At 37.4% G+C, this 18417-nt stretch overlaps 1 protein-coding gene across 1 annotated transcript; it reads right to left on the bottom strand.

Annotated features, from left to right (window-relative positions):
* Positions 1-6592: 6592 nt before the first annotated feature.
* On the bottom strand, positions 6593-15369 carry LOC136280754 (uncharacterized). The gene is made up of 4 exons (XM_066166437.1): positions 15060-15369; positions 14536-14685; positions 6913-7035; positions 6593-6810 (listed from the first exon to the last, which is right to left on the bottom strand). Exons 1-4 carry the CDS (start codon positions 15367-15369, stop codon positions 6593-6595), a joined length of 801 nt encoding a protein of 266 aa, XP_066022534.1.
* Between the last annotated feature and the right edge of the window lie 3048 nt (positions 15370-18417).

Raw genomic sequence — 18417 nt, 5'->3', positions numbered from 1 at the left:
CCGGATTATTTTTTATTCAACTGTAGCACGAGCTGACTGAGACCAATTCTCTTACATATCTTAAACAGAATGGGCTGGAGAGAGATGGGACTGTTATTGTTTGGTTCCTCGTGGTCGCCATCTTTTAAGATCGGTGAAATCTCAGCCATCTTCTAGGCACGCGGAAAAATGCCGTTAGTAGGTAAAGCGGGGAGGCTGTCTTTAATCACACTAGTAGTGATTTTATCAATCCTAAGTGACTTGTTTAATGACATTGACAGAACAACTTCTGCAACTTGTGAGCATTCCACTGTCTTAAAATTGAATTGATTGGCCTTTAGGTGTTTCGATGGAACAAAAGTTGGCTTTGAGAGGTTGTAATTACATTGACAAAACGAGTGAATTAATTTTGTAAGCATGTCCAACCGAGGTAAAGAAACGATTAAACTCGTCAGCTACCGTCTTATCATCCCTGCTAAACGATCTCTGGCTGGTAGACTTCTTAGGAATACATGATCTCTTGACTTGATCCGCTATGGACTCGCGTTCTGTCTGTCTAATTTCCCTCTTAACATTGCGTTTAAGACTCCTGTATTTCATCCAAGCGTTTAGATCGCCGGTTCTTCTCGCTAACTTCCGCCAATACTCCCATATTTTCATAAGTTCTCTTACCTTGTCCGTAATATACAGGTAGTAATTTCATCTTTTTTTTTTTTTTTTTGGTGTGTGTTCATCCAGGACTTCTTTGAATAAAAGACTGAACGCATTATAGCTATGTTCGATGTTGTCAAAACAGTCGACAGCAGACCAAGGGACTTGAGAAATATCTTGGAGAAAAGACTTATGTTGATAATTCTTGAAATTCTTAGTCGTAATGTATACCTACCTAGAACGTTGTCGCCGAAGTTTAAGAACAGCATAAACTAATTAGTGGTCGCTAATAGAAACAGATATGACCTTTGTATCTCTTACTAGGTTTTTATTTGACGCGAGGATGACATTCATCAAAGTTGCAGATGACTCAGTGATCCTTGTGGGCTGATTTATCAATTGAGTTCAATTAAGTGAAATACAGAAGTTGATGATAGCTTGTAAAGCAGGATCAGATGACTTTAGAAGAATGTAGTTCAGGTCGCCTAAGATATGAATAGCAGAAATAACATCAAAGTAACCTTTAGTCGTGGAAAGGGGCTTATAAGCCATGCATATCAGGAATGACTTGTAGTTTCCTGCCTGGACTTTGAGCCACAATAGTAACAAAATGCGGTTGATGGCAAAGGACGAGGTGGAATTTGAATAATAAGGAACTTTGACTTTGGAGAACAGCGAACATAGGCTTCAGGTGCTTCTGGAACCGGACAATCTTACTTTCAGTGCTGTACAGGTGAACCATTTCAAAGTCACATCGAAAGGGCAATAGAGCAAGTATCAAGTTAATAAGTTGAAGTGATGTTACCGATGAGAGAACGAACCTGTGGGCTCGTCCCGCTGCCGCCGCCATCTTGATTCAATTCTATTGTTTGTGTGCGATTTATTTGTGCCAACTATTTACACTTAATAAATAAAGTAATAAATCTTACATCTTGCGCTGGGTTAGGGTTTAGATCAAGTCCTGCTTTGCCACTGTAGATGACACTTTTAAATCCGCAGCAGATTCATGCAACGATGATCGATGATTTTAGGGGTGCATGACGATGGGTATTAGTTGTAAGCCTTAAACGTGTAAGAATTGCTTATGCATTAAGGTTGCCAAAAGGAATCATTATCTTTCTTTGAAAACATTTCCGAATTGCCATTGACATCGTTCCAGTCGTTCCTTTTTCATGCAAATGCAAAAAACTTTTAACACTAGAGATGAAATATCCAAGGTTGAAAATTTAATAACACGGATATTTCCGTTCGAGTTGTTTGGCTCCGTCATGCGTTCAACTCAATGGCCTGTTGACGGATTTAGAAATCTAGCCGGTGGCTTTCGCCACCACCTTTGACGATATCACACCCTCATAAGCATGTCAACGCGATTAATCAGCAATTTTTCCTCTAAGTTTAGTTTTGGTAACTGCCCATCCAAACTTTTCAAAAGAGCAAGAAAAACCAAAACCAAGGAAGGGGTGGGTAAAAGGGGTAGTTAGTCAGCTTAAACGCCTTAATGTTTGCTCTTGGTTAATTTTGTTTTTTCGTTTATTCCTTTGTTCTTTGTTTTCTTTTTTCTTTTGAGATTCAAGTTCCTGGTGGCTCGATCGTAAAGAGTGCTTTATTGTTCTTTAAAAAAAAAAAGTAAGGAGTGTGGAGAAGGGGCGGGCTATCAACCCTCACTTGTACCGCGATGAGGTAGTTAGACAACTTGCATCCTTTAATGATTGCTTCCGCTTCATTTCTGTGTCATTGTTTGAAGGTCAAGTAGCTGGTGGCTCAGTAAACTTTAAGAAAACATGGTAAAAAGTAGCTCATAACTAGAATACGTATTCCAAATTCGATATCTACCATGAAACTGTTATTTGCATTATGTATCTACCGTCCTCTTGTACTTTTTTGGTGAGGGCAGAACCCTATTCCTAAGATTTAATCCCCCCCTTTCTTTCGTATGCTCTTCTAAGCTCTTCTGATGTCAAAAGTATAGATAAATATACATTTGACATTAATTCTTTGCATCCTAACATCAGTATATATATTTTCCATACCATTCGATATATATTACCTACAGAGTTGACTTGGAGAATTCGCTTAACATTAAAGAGTTTCTTTTGTAGGCGATCATTTTCTTTTTGACATTCATGTTTGATTCAGGGGTGATATTGTAAAGAGAAATTATAGGTCAAAGTGTTATAAAAAAACTTTATTTGTTTGGACTTAAAGCGATTAAACTGACTGAGTACGAAAGGATATAGGTATTAAGTTTCTTAAGAAACTCAGGTGCTGCGTCGATTGGGAGTATAACAGGGTAATCAAGTATTATCAACTAAGTTGATATCGTAAATTGGCCACCGCAAAGAATTTAAAAGCTGACGTTTCGAGAGTTAGCCCTTCGTCAGAGCGATTGGACGAAGGGCTAACGCTCGAAACGCTTTTAAACTCTTCATGGAAACCAATTTACGTTACCAACTCAGTAGATAATAATAAATTATCTTGAGTGCGAAAGTTCCGAGCCGGTACAAATCCACTGGTAAGCTAAAAATCGACTAAAATTTTACATAATGAAAGGAAAAAAAACAGAACTTACGAAAAAAAAAATTGCTTTTTCCATGATCAACCAATTCAAGAACACACGGCTGACTGGCTGACTCTCTTGAAATTTTTCATAAGGTTCATGATTCGGAAGAGGCTCTAGGCTACGAAATTTGATCTTTTTTTCCTTCTGTTGCACCCAAATAGCTGACAGGATTCGCACCAGCCCGTTAGTAAACTCCACCGGGTATAAACCAGTCTAGAACTTTTTTCGATCCAAGTTAAATCTGAGCATTAAAAAAGCGCCCATGGTACTAAGATGTTTAAGAAATCGCTGTTTGAACCGACCACTATTGGATGTTACTCCAACGAGGAACGAAGAACGGGCAACGATGATCGAAGAAGGAGGAATTAGGAACGGTAAACTTAGAGCGGGGAACGGAGAAGGAGGAACGGAGAACAGGGAACGGAGAACGGAGAACGGGGAACGGAGAACGGAGAACGGAGAACGGAGAACGGAGAACGGAGAACTGAGAACTGAGAACGGAGAACGGAGAACGGAGAACGAGGAACGGGTAACGGGGAACGGAGAACAAGAAACGGAGAATTCTGAACAGAGAACGAGGAACGGAGAATGAGGAACGGAGAACGAGGAGACTGGGACCGAAATTACGGCGTAATCCGCTGATGACCATGGGTTTAAAAGGATCTGAGCACCAGATTTGAGCAAACAGAAGTTATTTTCAATGGTTTTAACTTAAACTTTTGCTTCAAATTCATAGCTGTCACAGTATAATCGTGATTACATAGCAAATTGACTACGGATGGCAGGCCACCTTTGACACATGGCTTTTATCAAGGAATATTTTGTTATAAAGCCAAAATATTTTTGAACGCCACAAATACAGATGGTGCTGTGAATGATAAATGGAACATACTACTCAGCTTTTTATCATGTGTCCTTAAATCTCAATTTTTTCGAGGTAACACAGAGTCACAGACTTCAATCAATATTTTTTTCAAGAAAATATAAGTACTTGGCGATAACCAAAGGCATTCTGGATTTCCTTGTTCAGCTTTTATGTCTAAAGCTACTGGACTGAGGCATTCGAAATGAATATTCGACATGCATGTCTGTCTCTATATTTTTTTTAATACTTAATTTGTTTGCAAGAGGTCCACGTAACTAATGTTATAACACTAAGGCGAATTATTTAGTCAGTTTATTTCGAGGCACAGAAACGCAAATTACATGCGTATGACTTAGCAAGTTTGTAGATATCGAAAGATCCAATTTGTCTACAAACTAACTGTTATTTTTTTTATGCTTGATTTTTTTTTCGGGCAAGTGTTCTTTGTTTATCCTATTACTGCAATAGGAAAATTCATCCTGTGATAAAGCTCTTGATGAAATAAAAGAGAAACTTGTCAAAAATGTTAAACGCTATTAAATAATGTACAAAGTTGTAGTTAGGTGGATTTGACAGTTTTCGCTTATCATTTTTTCAGGCAAGAAGTTTTCTTAAATAATATTTGATGCCCACCATCATTAGAACTCTTAATATTTATAACAGTTAATAGTTCGCCACCGACGTAAAAATTTGCCAAAATGGACCAGGTTATACCGATGGTATTAACGATTACGATAGGGAGGGGACTGTAAGTCGTAAAGTACATTGTTCACAAGGATCTTTTTATGACTTGTCTCGTTTTGTGAAGTTATTAGACTCAGATTTAGTCCGTGCTGCAGTAACGCGAAGAACAACTAGGGGGCTGAGCAAGTTTGTAGATATAAAATGATCCACAATTTGTAACTGAAATTTCGATTGAGTATTTGCAACCTGTAGGACGATTGCTAAAGCAGACCCTCCTGAAAACTTCACCATCTTCCACTATAGGATGAGCACCATCCAACCAGCCTGACCAGTCTGTACCACATTTGTATGCTGGTACACGTGTTGTTGGCATTTTAGTTCCGGCAGCTCCCACAAAACGGTACCATCTCTCGATGAGTGGGTAGTCACAAAACACTGGACCAGAGAGCGGTGTAATTTAACTGCTTTTCCTTGTGGCATCACTTAGGTTGTGGTAATTATAACATGGATCGGCTAAAAAGTTGAATAATAATAATTATGAAAGGGAAATTTTATTGTTGTTTTAATCACTACATAAGAGTGATGTAATCACAAAACAGGCTCTTTGTCTCTTTGTTTTTCCCCTAACTCAATTTATATATGTATTATATATATATATATATATATATATATATATATTTAACAAATAGATTCCAAGTTGCCGTGCGTCTGTTCAGTAATAGATCACAGATGACGTCAAAATGTGGTAAGAACAAAAAAGTGGCACACGAGGCGCAGCTGAGTGTGTCACTGATGTGACACACTGAAAAAGTTTTAATGATGACGTAAAAAAAAAGTGTTAATGATGACATCATCTATACGTCTGTCCTCCAATAGATCATAAGTGAGAACCAATCAGAATGCGTGCATAACTGAGCTTATTATATAGATATATAACACCCCCAGATGAATGAGTGGTCTCGAAACAGGTTTGCTGGAATGAAAGTATATTCTCTTTGTTTTTTTCCCTATCTCAATACGTATCGCGCTCTACTTCTACGTTCACAGTTCTTTTCACAATGACGTAGCCTCAAGAATTTCTCAGAATTAAAGACTAATGCAAGTTTTAGGAGTTCTCCGGTGAGTAATATGTATGATTAATTCCAAAACCTTGCCAGTCAAAGAAAAATGCCTTAACCACCCCCACCACCCCTGATAGAAAGGCTAGTCCGCGTACCGGTGTTGAGTAATTGCTCTTTCTAATGGCATTACTCAGGTTTTTGTAATTTTAACACGGATTGCCTACAAAGTTAAATTACATTAGCTGAGATTAGTCGAGAGGGGCGCTTCTTAAGTTACTTCAACAATAGGGCAAAAGTCAAAAGAATAGATAATACATAAAAGAACTCTGCAAGCACATGAAAGTAGAGAAAATCTGCTTTGGAAAATAAAATTACTCTGTTGTACTGATCGCGCTGTTGTTGAGGGTTGAAAAGTTTTTAAAATGCGTGGCAGTAGAAACATATTTTCCTTGTATCTATACTATTAAAAAAATAAGGGAGGAGATGGGTGGGGGGGGGTTGGCTATCCGAGCGTCCGAGCGTGGCGTCATATTCGAGAAAAATATTTCAGGTAATGTGGGAATGATGAATCCTTCATTCGATTGTTTATTATACAATACGAGAAGAGATCTTGTTCATTGCTCTTATTTATCGTCGTTCCTTCCGGACTCGAAAAAATACTTAGCAACTCGTAAAATATCTACGCGTATTGTCGAAAAATGTGTATGTATACCTATGATGAAACCCGTAACTTTATAGAAATACGTGGTCGGGGCCTGAAAATCATTACGTTTCCGGCTCGTGATAATGACCTCAGTTACGAAGAAAATACTTATTATGGAAAGCTGCTTTGCTCGGCATGAAGTATCGCTGTTCTAATCTACATTGACAAGACTGTCCATCTTCGATGTATCCTTCCTTACAGATGCAATTATGAGAACTATTAGTGTTGGTACAGTTAGCATTAACATCACAAACATCATCGTTACAATCATCAATATTTGTGAACACAATAGATTTGCAAAGGGTAACTGAATTGAGAGAAAAAAATCTTAGCCAGTTTGTTGGATAACGAGGTAATTATTTGTGGTGAACAGTTATTTCCCTTTTTTGTAAGTCTAATCTAATTTTACCTTGGCATGACTTTCCTTTTCCAATGTATCCTTCCTTACAGGTGCAGCTATGGGAGCCGTCAGTGTTGGTGCAATTCGCATTAACGTCACAATCATGGCTTCCTTTGCTGCATTCGTCGATATCTAGAAGCATAAGTGATGTATTAAAGGTGATGCAATAGAGTGTACGAGAGTGGTGCGTGTAAATAGGCCTCGAAAATGAGGACTAATCTCCGTTGGCGAAAGCTTATGTGCAAAGCTGCTTGTTTTAAATAGTGTAGGCCACTCTTATTCACCTTGATATGACTGTCCATCTCCAGTGTATTTTTAATAAAGTTAATATCGCAACCAATCGTCGAAGAGATCACTATGCGGGATCTCTACAAGAGACAGAGGTAGTTATTTTCGCAATACGCTTCACATGAGTATGATCAGTCCCTATTTCTGCTATATTTAAATGTTGATCATTTATTCATTTTTGACCTGTTTCGTTTTTTCTCCTTTGGTGGTTAATTTTTGTCTTTGTTTTTTTTTCTTTGTACCCAAATATTATAATTCTTTTAGAATCAAAAAATGTTTGCAAATAAAGTTTTAAAATGATCCTTTGTGGTCTTTTCATCACCACTTCCTCGTTGTTGATGGCAGCGATGTTGCATTGATGTCCAGCTGCCTATTACAAAACAAAGGCCTATTCCTCAAATCCTTTAGAAATAGAAAGCTTTATCTCCATTGTTATTCAATTCTGAGTACAAAAGTCAGTGATAAACATTTCTTTAAGCTTTATCGAAGCGTCCTGTTTTTCCTGATCAGCCATCTTAAGTTTATTCTTTCCTTTTCCCTGTTGTCAACATGTTCCTTTAAACTTCTCTCGTGTAATTTTTCCAAGATAAAATTTGTTCCATAATACTCCTGCAGAATTTACTGATTACACAGGAGCTTACAAAACTCAGTGAAAAATACCTATAAATTCCACAGAAGTGTCTCTTTAAAAAACGTGGACTGTATTCCTTTTTAAAGGCAATGGTATTCGCAAAAAGATGTAAAATTGTAGTTTACGAATTTGCTGGGTGCGCGACGGTGGTCAAAAATAATTACCAACAAAGAGTGTAAACCTTTCCCTTTAGGCCTGTGCGTAATTGTTGTCGAAAAAAAGCAAAAGTCTGAATCATTTCAACTGAGAACATGACTACCATTTATGCTACTCATCAATAATTCAGCACTGAAATTGTTTTTTTCTATCTGAGACTGAGTTTGTAATCATCGGCAGGAAAAAGTGGGTACATTTATTTCATTTCATATCTACATACTTTGTAAGAATGTAGCAGGTAATTTAGTGGTAACAACTGGGTTGAAAACGTAAATTAGCCACCGTAAAGAGTAAAAAAGCTGACGTTTCGAGCGTTAGCCCTTCGTCAGAGCGATTAGAGGAATTGTGGGTTGTGTGTGGATTTATATGTAGAAAGTGGAGCTACGCCCTTGGTGGGAATATGGTGACGAAAAAACAGGAATAAATTAGTTGAATGAAAAGTGCTCGTTGATTCCGTGGGGATCAAGGGTGCCGATTTGAAATATAAATTTTTGTTCTAGTGTTTTACGGCTTTCCGAACTGCCTAGATGTAAGGAAAGGCCGCAAACTGCCATATGCTGTTTAGAATGATAAGGAAGATTAAAGTGTCTAGCGACTGGCTTGGATGCGTCCTTGTCATTTATTTCCACATTGCGAAGGTGTTCTCGGAATCGGTCACCCAGTCGTCTTCCTGTCTCGCCGATGTATAAATTATTGCAATAAGTGCAAGTTATGCAGTAAATAACATTGGCGGAGGTACACGCGATTGGAAAATTAGGTGTTCAGTTGAAAGCCTTTTTTCATGACAAAGAGGATGATTCTAACACCTCGAATAAAGATACTTTCGAAACACTCCAGATTCGAAAGTCTAAATGGACTCCCCCTGAGGGCCAGTTCTCATCTTTAGATTTTTTCCTTAAAAAATGTCGCCATGATATCAACAAACTTAAATTCAATCGTAACACCAATTTTCCAATCTTTCTTCGGAAGAGTGGTCGGCACTAAAAAGTCTAAAAAAACGCAAAGACATTGTCATTAAGGCGGCCGACAAAGGCGGTGCAGTTGTTGTTTGGCGGGCCGACCTCTATCAAAAAGAAGCTTTGCGGCAACTTTCTGACACCTCCTTTTATGCTAAAGCCGACAAAGATCTCACTTTAATTAACCAAAACATTGTCAAAAATACGATTAACGATCTCCTAGCTAAACAAGAATTGCCGGCCACTGCTAAAAATCTCATCATTACTACTCCTAGAACTTCGTGTATTTACTTTTTACCTAAAATCCACAAATCTAACAACCCAGGTCGACCCATCGTTTCTGCCTGCAGTTGTCCCACTGAACTTATTTCCAGCTATTTGGACAAAATTATGGCACCTATCGTCAAAACTCTACCGTCTTACATTAAGGACAGCCAACACGCACTTGAAATTTTTCGTGACTTTAGTTTCCTCGACCAAAACAAACTTATTTTCACCATGGATATAACATCTCTTTACACTGTCATTCCCAATGACGAAGGTCTCCGGGCCCTCAAACATTTTTTCGATCAACGCACTGTTAAGGAACCTAGCTCTGAAACACTACTCCGTCTGGCCGAACTAGTACTCACACTCAATTGCTTTTCATTCGGTGGTAACTACTACAAACAAACTAATGGCGTGGCCATGGGTACTAAAATGGGACCCAGCTACGCCCATCGTTTGTAGGTTTTATCGAACATCAATTTTTTAGCCAATACCACGGCCCAAAACCTCAACTCTACGGCCGCTACATTGACGATTGCATCGGCGCTACCTCCTCTACCAAAGAGGAGCTCACTCAATTTATAACCGCCGTCAATTCCTTTCATCCGGCTCTTAAATATACCTGGGAAATTTCCGACAATTCCTTGGCTTTTCTAGACATCAAAATTTCAATTGAAGGCAACGGCTTATGTACTAGTGTTTACTACAAACCTACGGATTCACATAGTTACTTGTTGTATTCATCCTCACATCCATCACATGTCAAGAACTCCATACCTTTTTCACAGTTTCTCAGACTTCGTCGTTTATGTAGTGACGACTCTGATTTTTCCGAAAAATCAGAGGCAATGTGCCAGTTTTTCGATAAACGCGGCTATCCTGTTTCTGTCGTTCAAGCGGGCTACAACCGTGCCCAACAAATCGATCGACAGGCAGCACTACAAACGGCCGAGAAGGAGAACACGGATCGCATTCCATTTACTCTTACATTTCACCCTCACAACCACGCAGTTAAATCTATCATTCTTAAAAATTTTAAATTACTCCAAAACGATTCAGAGACTGGCACTATCTTTTCGCAACCCCCACTTATTTCATTCAAACGTGACAAAAACATAGGCAACTTTTTAGTCAGGAGTTCATTTCAAACCAATGACCAATCTGGAACTTTTAAATGCGCTCGCTCACGATGCAAAACTTGTCCTTTCATTCATAACGTAGAGAAAATATCGGGACCCAAAAGATCCATTAAGATCATTGATCACTTTACGTGTACCTCCGCCAATGTTATTTACTGCATAACTTGCACTTATTGCAATAAGTTATACATCGGCGAGACAGGAAGACGACTGGGTGACCGATTCCGAGAACACCTTCGCGATGTGGAAATAAATGACAAGGACGCATCCAAGCCAGTCGCTAGACACTTTAATCTTCCTTTTCATTCTAAACAGCATATGGCAGTTTGCGGCCTTTCCTTACATCTAGGCAGTTTGGAAAGCCGTAAAACACTAGAACAAAAATTTATATTTCAAATCGGCACCCTTAATCCCCACGGAATCAACGAGCGCTTTTCATTCAACTAATTTATTCCTGTTTTTTCGTCACCATATTCCCACCAAGGGCGTAGCTCCACTTTCTACATATAAATCCACACACAACCCACAATTCCTCTAATCGCTCTGACGAAGGGCTAACGCTCGAAACGTCAGCTTTTTTACTCTTTACGGTGGCTAATTTACGTTTTCAACCCAGTTGTTAACACTAAATTACCTGCTATACTCTCCCACCGACGCAGCACCACAGTTTCTTTAGAAACTTACCCCTTTATTCATTTGTAAGAATGTAGTCAATTTAAAACTGTACATGTTCAGATTAGGAGGTTTGATAATACATGCCGTGCATTTCTAGAAGAAATGGAAATTATCTGATTTCATTCATATTTTACACCCAATTCAATTATTCATAGACAAGCGTTCTCACAAAAGAGAAGTTAATCGATATGTGATTTGAAGAGCTTTCCTGCCTTGGGTAAATAAATTTTATCACGGTAAATGATCTCTGAAATAAAAATAAGTCAATATTTTCACAATAGGCTACAAAGAAGAGATTATGGTTTATCTTTAAAAATGTTTTCAGATCATATTTTTCTCCTTTTTTTAAATTTATTTCCTTTTCTGATTTTCCTCAAGTATTTTCAAGTGTACCCATTTCTTTTAATCATATTAGATTTATATGAAATTTCATGGGCATTGGCGAAAAAATGACATGAATGCTTTGATTTTTGTTTGTAAAACATTCCGTTTTTTTGTCAAAATCTAATTAGGCAGTGATGGTTATGCAAGACCCCTCACGGATTTCTCGCACATACGTTAGGCTCTTCACCTCGAATCTCGGGGGTTTTTAATTTTTTCATTTCGTGTTACTTTCCTGTCTTTTTTTTTTTAATATTCCCCCATCTGGAATTTGTTTTTTTTACAAAATAGAAAATTTAAAGTGCTATTTAAGGAAACATTTTCATGATTGTTAGTTGATTCTCATTTATTATTAAACAAGGGAAGTTCTTTTGTAGTTTAACATTCGGAGTTTTGAGAACTAGGTCTAATACAAACTCCATGTCTGTGATAATATCTTTAGAAAACTGATTCTGCATGATCTTACATATTTCCAAATTAATCATGGCCTCGTTCCGGCCATAATTAGTAAACATAATATTTGCAATGAAATGTTTTAATAAGATATGGAGGCAAAATATCTTCAGAAGTAATAATGATTAAGAGCCAGTTAAAAATTCTGCAGACATACAGATTGTGCCTTAGATGTGGACAACTTACAATTCATTAAGATTAAGGCAGTTGCTCAGGGTAACATTTGCCCAACGTATTCTGCTACACTATTGTTTCATTAAACTAAACCTTTAGCTAAATATTCAGTATTTACTATTTACAAGAATTACCATGGGGGAAACTCATCTGCACGATTCTGTTGACAACATTGATTAACTCGTCTTTATTGTTTGCCTTAAATTTAGTAATTTAGCTGAAATCCTCAAAAAAATAAGTTTTAGATATGATTGACCCAAAAACAGTAAAAAAAAAAGTAAAAAAACTATAAACTATTGACGCAAATTATATTGTGTACACACCTCGACATCTACTGCAACGCATTAAACAACATAATCAAAGATTGACTGCCTGAATTTTGAAATTCTCCTCATTAGGAAATTGAGACCGAAGTTAACACTTAAATGGACTCCGTTCGTGGTGAAGTTTTTACGTAACGTTACGTGCAAATACTTCATCGCTCTATTTTATGTCTTTTCTTCTTCTTGATATGATTATTTAATGATTGTTTTACTTTTTCTATTGTGTTCATACAATGTATATTTAGTTTTTTGTACTGACTTTATAATGACAGTTTTTACTGTGACACTAGTTCGAATTTGAAATAAATACTCTCATCGCAAGGGAATTACGCCTGGAAATTTTAGGAAATAATCAGCGAGAAAATTTTATCAGGGATATTCCCAAACTCTAGGTGGCGAATATTCGGTCAAGGAATGCGTGTTGACCCATAATTTAAAGTTTATTACGATTTGATGAAATTTAAGGTTCTGCAACAGCGTATGTAACAGGCTGGGACTAACCGATAAATTTGTTTCAAAGCCTAATTTGCACAAGTCTATCCAGTGATGGTCAAATTCTCAAAATACTGAAACACAAGAGAGCCTTATTTACCCAGCCTTCTCCTTCTTTAATTGTGCCACAATGGTTGAACGTCGAAATGCAAAACTTACGCATTTGCTCTTGGATAGATGGTGTTTGTTAACCGGTTGCGTTCAGGAAGGGAGAGGAGAGCGCCCCTGATAACTCAGTACTTAAAGGAAAGATGATAAGGAATTTCCCCTGGCTAGATTATGTGCTACAATTATATCACTACGGATTAAGACAGTCATTTGAGAAGTATAATCATGTGCTCTCCGCCATTTTGGACTCTAACAACCTGGATTGCTGTTTAGTAAAGCTAACTCTAACCTTTAGACGATGATCTACAATGACAAGTTTAAAGTGGGGCCGCTCTTCCATCTTTCTTGGGAATTTTTCTTTTCAATCTATTTATCTTTGATTAGATCCTTCTGAGTTGACGTTAGTGAGTCTTTATCAATGACTGAGATCAAATTACGATACCACCTCATTCCTTCCTACCCCCTCTTCACTTAGTCTCTGTTTTTTTTGGATCTGTCTGTGGTTGATCCTAGCATAATTATCAGTCAGTGCCACAATAGCGTTGGTTGCAGGATGTTCGTGGCGTTAGTTGGTAAACATAGAAAGATCCACAGTTTCTCACTTTAATATAAACTGGATGTTTACAACAGTCTGTACGACCCCGAAAGCAAACCGTCCTGCTGACCTTTCCATCAGCTACTGTTGGATGATAACCGTCTAGCCAACCCGTAGAGTCAGTGCCACATTTTTTGTAAGGTACACATTTGGTTGGCATCTTCGTTCCTGCATCTCCTTTGAAACGAAACCAGTCCGCACTGAGGTCGTTGTCGCAAGATTCTCTTCCCTGGGGTGTGTCGTAGGTGGTTTTCCTTGTTCCACTGGTCAGAAGTGAGTAGCTTATACATTCTAAATAGTTATGGAAAAGAAAAAAACTATTAAATAAAACTAAAGCTCTTCATCGTCACAATTTATAACTTTTACGCTGTCAAACTACTTACCCTCTGGCGTGCAAATGGTTTTTCCGTCGCCTTGCTAACTTTCTTTACAGACACAGTTGTACGATCCAACCGTATTTAAACAGTTTGCCGATTCGTTGAGACACTCATGAATTCCATGAGTGCACTCGTCAATATCTGTAGCACAAATGTAATAGCAGTTGTAACGTAAACAATTAATTCAAAATTCTATTTCTTTCTGGAGGAGCCGGGATGGCGCAGTGCTGAGAGTGCTCAACTCCCAACATTGTGGCCCAGGTTTGTTCTCCAGACTTGGTGTCACGTGTGGGTTGAGTTTGTTGTTGGTTTTCGTCCTTGCTACGCAAATTTGTTCTCCGGGTCCTCTGGTTTTCCTCCCCCCACAAAAACCAATTTTTCAAAGAAGGGCTACTTCCACTACTTAATCCCATATTCATCCTATTATTATTATTATTATTATTATTATTATTGTTATTGCTATTATTTTAAAGAAAGGAACAAAACTGAACATTACCTGCATTCATTCAGGGAGAAATTGAACGAGTGAGTGAGGAAAATAAATGGTTGCATTTATCAGTGAATTAAAGAATGAATGATGATTGATTTAGATTTTACTTTGCAAGTCTATGCCTTACCTTCCGTTTTCATATCGCAGTGAACCAAAACAGCATAATTAAGTAGATTAAATTTAAACCAGTAGTTGCCGCTGACCGCTTGTTCTCCCTCACTGGCTTTAATTTCTTTACACGATTCAGCGGGAAGCTCCGGAGTGGATCCCAGTGGAACTGAAAAATGATAAAAAAATGATTACAGTAACGTTTCTGAAAGAAGAAACTGACAGTTTTGGATGATTCACAGAACTTAAACGAAGAAAAAAGTAGAGGATTTTGGTCAGAAAATACAAACAAATAGAGAAACAGATAAATATATAAATGCATAAGAAATTTTTAAATATCTAGATAATGATAACGAATAAAACATTCCATTTGAACGAAACATACTTAAAAGATAACTTTTAGGGTCGAGATCAACTTTCTGTTCGAGGATACAAATAACAGTAAAAAATATTGTCCAAAGCCTGCTTTCAGCGATAGCAGAAAGGTCAGCATCTCTCTCTCGAAATGTTTTACTTTCGCTCTTTTTCTTACTAATAACAAACCTCTGTTTCTAACTCTTCCATAATAATACCGATCAGAGTCAGGGACGAAGTCTTCAGGTCTGGCTTCCTTAGTGCGGTTATTCATCTCACAGATATTCTTGGAAACGACGTAGTTGAAGCTTTGACATCTTTCCTCGTCATTACAGGCCGTAAGACACTCAAATGTGGTAGAGGTCTCAACTATTTTGAAGATGTGTCGTTGAAGCATCATTCCATACACGGAAACTTGACGACTACATTGCTTTGCAATTAGTCCGGAGAACATTTGGCACAGCATTAGCAGAACTGGAAAGCGACGAGTCAGAACCATCCTTAAGTGAGCGATCGATATGTATTGAAAATTCTGCGATTGAATTTTTCCCTGATATTTCTCCTTTACCTTCCCTTTATCTTTCTGTTATGAAGACCACTGAGTTTGGACCTGAAGTAAAATGAATTAACATTTTTAGCGGAAAAGCTGTTTTAAAATATATTCAGAAGACATCTGGCCGGCAGCTATGAGTTCTCTCTCTCACTGTTCGTTTCCTTCTAATTGACTTTTTATTTTCCTTTTCTTGATTAAAGGAATCAATTATTCATTTCATTTTGCTTTAAACTGGGGAAAAAATTGCTTGAATTAAAACATCGTTCTCATTATATTGTATTAGCATCCATCATCTACTTATTCACATGTTTTGTGAAAGTGAAATTTCGAGTCATCACAGGGAGGCTGAGGTAGTTAATTAGTCCTGGGCTCCTAAGACATGTCGATTTGTTGACACTTTTCCTGCAGACGCAGCTTAAGATTTTTAAACCTTTCTTAGTCTATCTCTACTGTAGTTGATGAAGTAAATTGATTATAAAGTTCTCCAGATTACTTTGTCATGTGCTTTTTTTTTTTCAAGACTTAATTGCACACTGTTTAATAGTATTTCTGTTATATTGCTTAAAATGATAAATAGCAGTCTTATCCGAAATGAATCAGTCGCAGTATGTGAACACGAAAACAAAAGATTGTAGATGGTTAGGATGCTCACAATATAAACTTCAGCATCCTTGTTTTCTCCTTATTTTTTTGATATTCTCTTACTGGCATTAATCATGACTCCGACATGACGGGGAGAGCTTGCGATGCTTTTCAGAGAGTTTTTCTCGGCTGAAAATCAATAAGATTGTTCTTTAACGCGGTGATCATCAGTAACTAGTCATTAAAATTCGTTTCATTAGCAATCTCGAGTACCGTAACACAAACTAGTATATCGGAAGCAAATTCTTCTGTTAACTGCGCCTTCAGCCAATGTTGGATTACTGCCATCCAGTCAACCTGTAGCACGCCTCATTATGGGTTGAAATTTGGTCGGCATCCCTTGTTCGCGCATTTCCTAACAAACTAATCCAGACAGGTTCAAAGTAAATTTCGCAATATTTGGTTCCTGTGACGTGCATGGTTTTCCACGCTTTTGCTCGTCACATCTGAGTAGTTCCGACATTGTACTTGCATTAATTACCAAATGTAAATGGATTGGAATAGAAGCTACCTTTACTTTTAAGAGAATCCATCAATTGAGTGTCAAAATCAATCCGGGATTCCATTTGCTTTACTTTACTTTTCTCTGAGAATGGTCCAGAAAGGTGTCTCAAATCTTGGTCGGCCGCGTTTTCTCTCGCTTTCTCTTGCTTTCTTTCGAAGTTTAATCGTTTTTACTTTGGGTTCTTATTGGTATTTTCCTATCTTTTGATTGGCTGTTGTATTTACGTTGGTTGGGGTTTTACTGCATTCAATAGAGAAGCACTCTAATGCTCTATTTTAGTAGTTTTTCTTCATTAGCATCTGAAAAAAATGAATGAAGATGACCGAATTGGAGGAGAACAGTGGAGACGCAGGAGCTGGAAGAGATCTTGATTTTTATAATACCTCTCCCATGAATATTTTCCACACATTTGTGTCCTAAGTGATAGAAGATCAACTCACATGTAGGAAAAATAGGTATGTAACTGGTCTTTCCGCCCCCCATGTAACTCTGGTTAGAAACACAATTGGAGGATCCATCTTTATTTAAACGTGTTGCCAAATCCCTGATGCACTTATGGATATCACTTAGGCTTTTGTCATCAGATGCGATACCGCATTAATGTTATTTGCAATGCCACTAAAAAAAGATCTCTTAAAGATACTTTTCAGCCATCATAAAACTCGGCAAAATTTTGTAAGACAATTAAGCGCTCCTCGAAACATTTAATCGTGTTTATACATACATACCTGTCTTTCCAAATCTTCTGTAATAATTTCTAGAAATGTTATTCGTATAAGATCAGCCACAGGAAAAATTGACGGAACTTTTCGATATTACGAAGGGAGCCTTTGCTCTTGCAAAAATGTTCCAACTGTACCGTCATTATTATAATTTTATGTGTCCTTTCTTTTTTTTCCCGAATACTTTCTGAAAATTTTTTAAAAACCTATAATAGGTCTTTATTCCATCATAAGATAAAACTACATATCTTATGTTACAATGAATTGAAAAAGCTACAGAAATCTACATACATATTATGAATTAAAAGTATATCATTACAATAAATGGAGCTTAAATATCAACCTATTTACAAATGTGTTCATAAAGCGCTGTGTATTAATTTTCGGGCGCGCGCAGCCTTTTTTCCTGAGATTGTGTAGATATGTCTTTTTGACAGGAATGATATCTTTCAGGGGGTGGCAATCCGTTGATTTTAGTTTCTTCAAAATGTTTCTGTCTTGTTTGTTTAAAAGGTTCTTGATAAAAACTGGAAATGAGATAAAACCGCGTTCATGACATCGGTCTAAAAATTTTTGTACAACCGTAAGATCGGACTCAGATGCCCCATAGACTGAAAGTGCATAGCTAAAATTAGCCAAAACAATCGATATAAAAAGATGATCAATCTCTGCCTGAGAGTAATGTTCCTTTCTCAATGTTCGTAGGACGTGTAAACACTTGTTTGCTTTGACAAGCTTAGTTCTTACATGCTCATCAAAATTTCCATCACTCTGTAAAGTTACTCCTAATAAAACGAAGCTATTACATTGGGGAATATTATTAATTGGAGAGTAGAGTACATTATGATTTTTCTTTCTAACAACCAGCTCTTTACATTTGCAAGGGTTGCAGACCATTCTATTGTCTTTACACCATGTTAAGAACTGTCCTACTAAGTCGGCAGACGGGTCACTATTCCTAGTGATAGGCGAAAGAATAGTGGAATCATCGGCATATTTAAAAAGCACAGGGCAACCATTAAAAAAAATCTCCAAATCGTTCAAAAATATATTAAAAAGATACGGTCCGCTTACACTACCTTGTGTGGTTCCTCTATTGACAAGTTTCCACTGTCCTAAAAAATT

The sequence above is a fragment of the Pocillopora verrucosa genome, chromosome 5 (assembly GCF_036669915.1).
Source record: "Pocillopora verrucosa isolate sample1 chromosome 5, ASM3666991v2, whole genome shotgun sequence".
NCBI classification, from domain to species: domain Eukaryota; kingdom Metazoa; phylum Cnidaria; class Anthozoa; order Scleractinia; family Pocilloporidae; genus Pocillopora; species Pocillopora verrucosa.
The sequence above is the reverse complement of the archived record's forward strand: the minus strand, read 5'-3'. Positions and strand labels throughout refer to the sequence as shown.

Coding starts and splice junctions, on each gene's coding strand:
- LOC136280754 (XM_066166437.1), bottom strand. CDS start 15,369: ATGGTTCTGACTCGTCGCTTTCCAGTTCTGCTAATGCTGTGCCAAATG. Junction 14,686..15,059: donor TGGAAGAGTTAGAAACAGAG/GTTTGTTATTAG, acceptor ATCATTTTTCAG/TTCCACTGGGATCCACTCCG. Junction 7,036..14,535: donor CTGCGATATGAAAACGGAAG/GTAAGGCATAGA, acceptor TTATGCTTCTAG/ATATCGACGAATGCAGCAAA.